Source organism: Idiotropiscis lumnitzeri, chromosome 19 (genome assembly GCF_059441095.1).
Source record: "Idiotropiscis lumnitzeri isolate Australia: NSW breed Sydney's pygmy pipehorse chromosome 19, RoL_Ilum_1.0, whole genome shotgun sequence".
Lineage (NCBI taxonomy): Eukaryota > Metazoa > Chordata > Actinopteri > Syngnathiformes > Syngnathidae > Idiotropiscis > Idiotropiscis lumnitzeri.
In genome coordinates this window covers 3,551,018-3,560,665 of record NC_142409.1, presented here as the reverse complement: position 1 = coordinate 3,560,665, position 9,648 = coordinate 3,551,018, and the positions used below count along the sequence as shown (strand labels likewise).

At 39.2% G+C, this 9,648-nt stretch overlaps 1 protein-coding gene across 4 annotated transcripts; it reads right to left on the bottom strand.

The window, feature by feature from the left end:
• Positions 1-1,174: 1,174 nt before the first annotated feature.
• Positions 1,175-8,775, bottom strand: armc3 (armadillo repeat containing 3). 4 transcript variants are annotated; one of them, XM_088282309.1, is made up of 16 exons: positions 8,582-8,775; positions 8,392-8,509; positions 8,197-8,322; positions 6,740-6,808; positions 5,766-5,938; positions 5,463-5,657; positions 5,065-5,284; positions 4,097-4,249; positions 3,918-4,026; positions 3,254-3,503; positions 2,788-2,924; positions 2,376-2,544; positions 2,202-2,293; positions 1,909-2,073; positions 1,605-1,767; positions 1,175-1,507 (listed from the first exon to the last, which is right to left on the bottom strand). In XM_088282309.1, exons 1-16 carry the CDS (start codon positions 8,630-8,632, stop codon positions 1,301-1,303), a joined length of 2,397 nt encoding a protein of 798 aa, XP_088138435.1. In that variant the 5' UTR covers positions 8,633-8,775; the 3' UTR covers positions 1,175-1,300. The 4 variants fall into 4 exon arrangements, with proteins under 4 accessions (XP_088138435.1, XP_088138433.1, XP_088138436.1 ...); XM_088282307.1 differs by having other exon boundaries at positions 5,463-5,938; XM_088282310.1 differs by lacking the exon at positions 5,065-5,284 and having other exon boundaries at positions 5,459-5,938.
• Positions 8,776-9,648: the final 873 nt, after the last annotated feature.

The window sequence follows — 9,648 nt, the reverse complement described above, 5'->3', positions numbered from 1 at the left end:
ACTACTTCCGCAAGCAGATATCTTGCAGTTAACTTGTAAACTCACTTTGCACACGCCAATCTCATGCACGGACCTCAGAGAGGTCAATTTTTGCTTCTGCAATGTCAGACTGTGCGCCTCGCAACCGTCCTGATTTTAAAATAAATGAGGGGAGCCGCTGTGATTGGCCGGGAATCGGCTATATTTAATTTCATCCCACAAGGTGATGAAACACCCTCTTCCACATGTGCGAGTTTAGGAAAATAAAACTATCCATGCACAGACACTTTACGCAAGACATGTTACAGGCAGAGAAGCTGTCAAGATGACTCTTAACGACAGCTTATTGAGTGTAAACAATCCTATATGGCAATTGAGGTTATTTTTTATTTGTTTATGTTCTCTATGAGAATGAAATTCTGTTATTCCTTAATATTGTGTTTTCCGTATTTTGTACAGTTCTCACGTCATGCTTAACAGAAATAAATGCCAATTGTAAAAAGGACATCTTGGTTTCACCATTTCTACTGGAGAGGAGTAACAGGAGCCATATTGCTAATAGTGGAAGAGGTATTTACAAACTGATAGTCACCCAATTGAGTTCTGTAATATAATTAGGTCTGTATGTCTTTTGGTAGGCAGCATACTAACACTGAAATTTGTTAACCCAACACTCATATATTGAGGTTTGCAGCCAGACCTCATCCTTACATGTTCCAAGTCCCATTCATCCCAGTGCTTCTCAATTATTTTGTTAGACCTCCCCAAGAAGATAAACATTTTGCGTAACCCACTGCCACGACTATAAAGAACACTTGTGTATAAAATTGTCATAAGTATACCTCTGCATAAACCTTATAATTTCTAAGAAAAAAACTGGAGATCAACTTCCAACATAGAATAACTTTATTAACAGTTTTGAGTCCGTGTTAAATGATTCTGTGGTGGCTCTTCTTGTTCATTGCTCTTGATATCTTCTACTCTGTACAGTGTTGTGTGCATGCTCAGTGCAAAATGTTAATACTCACCACGCACTCTGACAATGAAAGCACCACTGCCACCTACTGTAGTGTATGTGTAATTACACTTTATGACAATGAATGACCACTGCCACCTACTGTAGAGAATGTGTAATTACACTTTATTCCAGTACTGGGATTTAAAAAAAAAAAAAAAAAAAGCATGCTCCCTGAGGTCACACCAAATCCCACTATTTGATAACTCATATCTAGATAAATGGCAGTCATTCTGTTATCATCATTTCAAATATTGAAGAAATGATTGTAAAAATCTGTCTAGTTACAGTTCCTACGCTCTGTAGCTATAAGCTTTGATATTCAATAGCAGCGGTGCTTTCAGCCTCCAGGAAAGTTCCAGGCTCGTGCATGAGGTCCATAATGTAGCAACATGGCTGCGAGAAGTTTTCATTGCTACCAGAATCCCCCTTGTAGAGGAATACTTCATTCCAACCTCGGTTGTAGTCACCTCTAACCAAAGTACACCTCAGGCCGATGCCATCAGCCAAGTACTGCATGAAAAAAAATTTGTTAATAATTACAAAGATGAGTGTAGTGAGGCAGCAGCCATGAATAAAAGATGATTTTGTGAATTGTAAGTGGAAGTACCTTGAAAAGAAGTGCCCTGTGGCAATAAAATCCTTTATTGATCATGCCAATAGGGATTACATTACACAGCAGTTTACACCTGAGTTCATCCAGGTGCTGCATCCATGGAAATGTTTCCAGTTCTTCCTTTTCAATGGCCCCTCCCATTATTTCTGTGACAAACCTGATACGGGAAGAAATGACCACAAATTGGATTAAGAGTTATAAAATATTTGGTGTTTGTGTTGAGTTTACTGGATGCTGCTTTGCTTTCTGCACATGTGAAATGTCTCCTTGGTGGTAATGTACCAGTGGAAATAGTCACCTGGCCAAAGCAACATATTGTTCTTGTTCTTCATTCAAAGGCTCAATAGTCTCTTTCACCTCTTTAACTAGAAGCAGCAAAGCAATGTCATCCATCACTTTACGATTTCTCTCTTGACTAGACTCTGATAGCGTCTCATCTTTCTGTTGCACATCATCACTCATCCTAAGTTAGAAGAATTTAAATTAGTAAACTGTTTTGGAGCATATATTTCCAAACGTTTGAACCAAACTGGACTTGACTGTCCAATGGCTTATATAGACATGCATGATTGTGATATTTGGGATTCATACTCAATTGCATTGACCACAATGACAGGCCGTAGTTGGTTTACTGGTTCCATGAACAGTTCCTCTAAGGTCAAAACCTTCTGACAAAAACCAACCTGATAGAAATATTATAGTGCTTGGTATCATCAAAAAGCTCAAAAAATAACTTGGGAAAACATATTTTTCTAATGTACACACCTTCCCTGCATCATAGAAGCCACATGTGATGACATCAGTAGTGGCTAAATATCCTAGCAGACCATATTTGAGCGACATGTTGTATTTGAGCAGACTGATCAAGGCAAACTCAGTGAACTTGCTCCTCCGAGTTATTGACTGGGTTATTTCTTGAAGGAGTTCCAAGGCTCTGAAAAATACAAACACGACAGGATCTTCATTTATTTTTAAATTCATTGATAACACAAGACTGTGCAACACTGCCCTCTACTGTCAGTTCTAAATTGTGGATTTTTTTCCTTTTCCAAACAATATCAAATGTGTCTTAATTAAACCATAATATGATTTAATGTATTATTGTTTAATAGTGATGATTCTATTCATCGTTATTATTTGTGAAAACGAAAATTAGGTAATGCGCATTGCATCTCACCCAAGTTTACACATCTCCACAGCAGTGTGCTCATCCTTTGCACAAACACTGATTGCCATACATGTGCAGCGCAATATCTCCATGTGACTGGAATGCAGCAAACTGATCAAAGGTTCAAGACCATCAGCCTCTCGCAGCTATGTTGAAAAAAAAATTTAAATTAGCTTCCTTATTTTATTCGTAATTGTTTATGGTGCCACCCATGAAGTCTGAATTAGAAACACTCCTATTTATTAACATCATTACGTTTGTCACTTTTGATAAGGTGTATGGGTAGAATTGTGTGTTCCAATGAAAATGAGAAATTATGTAATTCATGTATTTTGCATTCATGTTGGTTTTCTAATCTGTTGCCCTTCTTGTATCAATTCCCTAATTGGCTTCTGTCTCATGATAAAAATGTTTACACTCTTGTATCTTACCTTGTGCAGTGTAGTAATGAATTAATTGTACTAACTGCACTAACTTGAGTTCTGGCGTCTTCCTCAAAAGTCAGTTCGCAGATGCAGAGCAAGGCACTGATCACGACCTGCGTGTCTGACGACTTCAAGGGTTCCACCAGTGCTGGCATGACTCCCTGTTCTATCACTTGACACCGGAGGGCTTCCTGTCCTGACATTCTGCCGAGTAATGTTATACAATTGGCCACCACTTTAGGACACGTGTCTAGTAGCCTCTGCACAAGCACCTCAGGTCCTCCGGCATAAAAAACTTCCCTGGTGGTGTCATAATGGGGACAAAAACTCTAATTAATGCACATATACCTTTATAATGTACATGTTTATGTTTGCATTTCGTGACTGCCTAAAATAATTGCCGAAAACTAATAAAGGAAGGAGCAAGAAAAGAAGTGTGGACAACATGAAAAATGCCTTTAATCAGCGGACTTTTCAAAGTTAATAATCTGTTAAATTACAGACCTGTGAAATGCATTAAATGCGATCACAATTTATGCAAGCTACCATCACTGCTATTTGTAAATATAAGTTAAACTGCATTTTGTTTCACTTCACCGAGTCAATCAATACTGGATTGTCAGGACTACTGATCATATTCATAGAATTTCATATTATGAATGCGTAAACTATGGAGGGGTGGGGTGGAGGATGGTCATCCTGTCTAGCTCTTACATAATATTTCGCTGGTCTCCAGATGTGAGATTGACGAGGCCCTGAATAGCGTACTCTATGATCACTGGACATTTACTTTTCAGTAACCGAACCACAACAGGAATGCCACCTGAATCAAAGAAAAAAAATGATCAAATGTGCACTTGAAAATGTCATTGGTCAATTTGGTGTAAAAATACCTAAATCCCTGAAGAGGTCTTTGCTGGGCAGGAAGGAGCTCAAGAAGGCAAAGACTTGGCAACCATATGCTTTCACACCATCGCTGCCCCCAGTCAGAAGATCGACCAGAACCTTCTCTATCCTCTGCTCATGTAGAAATGGTTGAAGGCCAGCTGTATAGTTATAAATAAAAACACAGATATAGGGCACTCCAACACAAAGTACACACAGGTGGGGGGGGGGGACAAGAGACAGTTGTCACTTGTAACAATTGCAATTACGCCCATCGGGAGCAAATTTGTAGTTGGCTGATTCACATAATTTAGTCCTTGGTCCACATGTGGAAAAGGTGTCAGAAACAGAAAAATTAAGTAAGGGAAAACAATTTTTAGTTTGAAAGTTGTTTTTTTGTTTGTTTTTTTTTGCTCAAATCATGCTTGTGATTAAAAAGCCTGCTTTGTAGTTGATCTCATTAAATCATCTCACTTCAGCAATATTTCACTGTGATTGTTTGTGGTAATGTTTTAACGTTTAGCTCAAAGCCTCAGAAACAGTTAGCAAACCTGCCATGGGTATTTTGTTACAGTTATAAAATTATACAATTCCACTAGCTAAATTTATATTTGGAAAACAATTGACAATACAATCCAGCCATAATTGAAGGATGTGAGTTTGAACCAACCAACCAAAAATTTGTGCTGCAACCTTCCGCCCGTTAAAGACCAAGCGTCTGCTCTAGCGACTGAACTGCTGCTCGAACTCTAAACTAAGTCACTCCAAAAGCCATAGTCTCCACTGAAGAAAGAATTACGCTGATGAACTTTTCAGTCGCAACAGAAACTTACCTTTAAAACAAAAAGGAATTCAATGACACACCCGTAAAGGTGGCACTTCAAGTAGACCATGAGATGAATTTGAGGCAAAATGCATGAGATTACCAAAAAATGACTTCAATTTGCACAGCATTTTGGTCATGTTCTGCTCTTACGGTTCTGAGCAGCACCCGCGATGCACTTCACAGCAATGGCCTGGATTTCTATATTGCCGTTTTTATTCGAAGCTGCCTGGCTTTCAGACAATTTGGAGTTGAGAAGAAGCTCCATGAGCAGAGCAAGGCCTCCTCCATGCCGTATCACCCGGAAACTCTCAGAGTCACTCATACAATTGGAAAGAACCAGCAAGGACTCCCCGTGTAGGTCCATTAATTCCTGTGAGATTTAGAAACACTCTCTGTTGCATCCATTTCAAAATTAAATGCTGATCGAGAATGGAACTTCTGTTAATCAATACAAGAAGACCAACCAGCTCCTGATTACTTGATCAACAGTCTCTCAATACGTCATCCATATATTTCATACTGTACAGAAAAGTTATACACTTACCAACCTTATTATTAAGTATCTCTAAGAGCTCATCAAATGCGCGTTCTTCCCTGAAGGCGCGTTGTGACTCTTCACATGTAGCGACTGCCTGCATTATTTTTAAAGCCTGTAGTTGAATGGCATTGAAGTCTGACTTGAGCAGTGTGAGTAGTTGACGTATCCCTTGTAACTCGATGACAGCCGGGCAAATTTGGGTGTCCTTCATAGACATAAAATCATGATAACATTTAAATGTGTTGTCTTTTTTTTGTGCTTTTTCAGAAACAATCTGTAACTCCAGTTGTTTTTTTTTAATGATTTGATTCACCTGAACCAAGTTGTAGATGGTATCCAGAGAGTTCTTCTGAACATCTGGGTCAGCATTAGAGAGGAGGTTGATTAACAGTGGCAGACCCTTGTGTTCAAGGATCTGCACCTTACAGCAGGACTCCGTGGACAGAGAGGAAAGGCACAGAGTCCCAAATTCTTGGACAACAGTGTCTTGTTGAATGAAGGGGAAAACATAACATAGTAAAATCAACATCATATAAAGGCTGTCTGTCACTGAGCAGCAAATCCTTGCGACTGCTAATGTTTTTTTTATTTGTCAGGATTGGTTAAAGGTTGCAAAGTCATTCGCCACGTTCGGCAACATTCACAAGACTTTGCCGCTCAGTAAGATACAGCCTTAAAAAGGAAGTCAACCCAAAAATGTTCTTGACCATAATGTTCGATGTGCCCACACTTATATAAACACGGTATTCTGATTAATATTCAATTTGTGGAATATGAGTTAATCAGCAAAATGCACCTTTTTTTATCCATCTGACAAACTGAAAAATGACATCAGTTGCTCGGGGTTCAGGTAACGACCAATCACAGCTGACTTGTTTTCTGAAATTGAGCCATGATTGGTCGATAGGTAAGCCCTGCCCAACTGTGATGTCATTTTAAGTTGACATTGTGTGTGGAATTTGGATTTAGCAGCAAACGACATATTTTTTGTCCATCTCAGAGGGTGGTCATTTTGTTACTTCTGTCGACTGAAAATGACATCACAGTTGCTCCTGAGCAATTGTCATTATCAGCCGACGGAAGTGACAAAATGGATGCTCCCCCGTGATCGCTAAAAATGGGGGGATGTTGCTGCTAAACTCATATTCCACAAATGCATTAATAATCAGAATATCGTGTTTAGACTAGTGAAGGCGCATAAAAAAATTTATTACAAGTATTTTTTTAGGGTTGACTTCCCCTTTATTTGAGAGATTATTGATTCATCATTTGAGCATGGAAACTTACCATCAAGTGATATTTGGTCAATGATTGATGGAATAATATCAAAGTTTTGCAGCATGCTCCTGGCTATACCTTTAAGTGATTGCACAAATGATATTAAAGGCCTTTTCACACTGCACTTAGCTCAGCTAAATGCGCTCGTTAAGCAACCCATTCACAGTATATGTGCTAGTGTGGCCCAACAACGCACTGCCATGCACTGGCAGTTAAATTAGGGAGTAGCACTTCAACAGTTGCCATGTTTAATAGGAAAGGTGGTTGAGTAATTTCCGAGTTATTATTTTTACAGTGAAAATAGCATGCAGAAAATTGGGGGAAAAAATGTAACTCTGCAGTCGCAGTGACCCAAATTGGCACCATTGGTGGTTCCTACTCCTAGCATGTGCAAAATGTGCAGCCGCAAAGGGCACCTTTGTGTGCATCCCAAAATAAATGTAATAAAAAATGCTTTGGTAAAATGGTATTTGACTATGTAATTGCACAATGTCTCTAAAATATTATTTTTAAATGCAGTTACAGTAAAGAAAGCCAAACGACTATGTTGCAAGAGATTGTAGAGTTTTGTTATGCCACTCCCAGTCATCGCGCACTCAGTCTGTAAACTAAGAGAGACGTTCTTCGAAGCGGCGACACAGACAAAATGCAAATCCAAAATGTATGACTCTTGGCATACGTATGGAGATTTTGCGCCTCCTTGTGGTGTTGCCCTCTTTGCTGGTAGGAATTTCTCTCACCCGTCCTGACTTCAAAGCACGAGTTCAAAGCTCGAGTTAATAAAAACCTACTTGAGGTAAATCATGTCCCAGGAGCATTTAACTGGCTTCAGCATCATAAGTTTCAATAAGAGAGCATCAAGGAAGACCAGAAGGCAGCACTTTGTAAAAATTTAACATTCCATTCCTTCTTCTCACAAAGAAACCATGCGCGCTGGGAAAAAACGTCAAAATTGTTGGAAACAATAATTTCACCTTCAGCAGCATGTGTTTTTTCATTGTTTAGAATTCCATATTTTAAATGAATACAAGCTGTTTTTCATTGGTGCGTAAGTGTCCTTCAGTGACTTGGGAAGAAAAATTATAGAAATGTGCCTTAATTTAAAAAAAAAATAGTGTTATAAATAAAATCTATCATCATCACACGTTTCACTAGTATCACGTCTCCTACTCATAATTATTTTAAGTAAAGCCAAAGTCAGGGTTTTCCATCGACAAATTCAGATTGCGAGATGCGGCCGACTTTTTAATTTCAGCACAACAAGCCAGAGGGAATCGATACCGTGCAACTTCCTATTCGGTCGCTTAGCAACCACTCCCAAATATGGGCAATCTTGCACGGATTGACTCGTCTCTGCGCCCACCTGGGTTTTACCCCACGTTGGTTTGCCGTGAAGCCAAGTGCAGTGTGTAAACGCTTTAACATTCATGCATTGAGCCACATGAACATATGTGACGTAGGCCTACTGTTGGTCGCCATGACGCCTAGTCCAATGATGGCATTGCGTCTGATCTTGCTGTTGCTGTGAGTGATGAGCTCACTGAGAGGCCCCAATGCCCCATGCTCCGTCAGATAAACCTTATTCAAATCTCCTAATGGCCGGGAGAGACAAGACTAGATTAGACAAACAGACGGATTGAGTTCTAGTAGTTTACCCTCACCTTCCTCCGCATAATCGTAGATTGCTTCACATGCTTTTATTAAAATGTCCTCTTCGGGAGATTTTAGTAGTAAAACGGCAGTTGCTGGTGTTTGGAATGCGACGCGACGTGCTTCAATCTGTCAAGATGACAGCGAGGTGGTACGCGGCCAAGCTCCAACGTAGCACAAATTGACGAAGACGTGACTCACCGTGTTCAACGAATCGCGACTAGTCCCGTTTTTCTTATCTCTCCTCCCCATTTTGACACCTGCAAAGGCACATACATTCGAGTAATTTCATACTTTTCGAAACTTTCATATGTATTTGAAAAATTTTATCGTTTGAATTATAAATAATTGGTTTAAACTGTCCCCTTTGCTCCAAGGGTTCACGTCTGGGACGTAGTCCAAACATCACCCTGACAACGAAGTTAGCGTGACGGCACTGGTTACCAGGGCAACGATGCTCCAAGGAGGGAATCCGTTTTTGTAAAGTCAGCTTGCTTGACGACACAAAATAAAAGGTACGATAATTTGTGGAGCTATTAATCATTCGCTTTATCAACTGGTTAACTTAAATGTATTAATACGCCCACGAACAATAAAAAACGTGTCTTTATCAACTGGTTAACTTAAATGTATTAATACGCCCACGAACAATAAAAAACGTGTTCTTATCTGCATAATTGTTTTATTGTATAATGTAGAAAACAATATGTATTTTAAACATAATAGCGGGAATTGTCCTGGTCTATTTTATACAATATTTTGTTCAGATAAAATAATCTTATGAGGATAGTTGATAGGGGTGGGCAAAGCATGGCCCATTTTCTGAAGACTCTGCTCTTTGACCGGCACTAAAAAAAACAATTTTACATAAACGGCACTTTGAAACAATTTTACATACACATTTTATAATCTAACCTGTGGCTGTCTAACCGTTTTATAGATGTGTCTATCACTGAAGCACAAATGTTTGCACACCCCAGGTTTAGATGTTGTCAATCTGTTGGGCCACTAGAGGGTCTATGTTCGCTATATTGCAATATTGAGCTTCTAACAATGTACTGTTGAAAATAATAAAAATATAATAATCATAATATTCCGTAGCTTCTCTGAGCAAGAGCCAAGCTTTATCCATAATTGAGCCGTATGTGTCTTAACGTATTGTCACTTATGCACTTTAAGCAGGTTCAGCATTGCTTTAGAAATCATGTCACAGGCTATGCATAATGAATGCGGTTGTAGGCGGATAATGGCAACAACAAAAGAGGAAT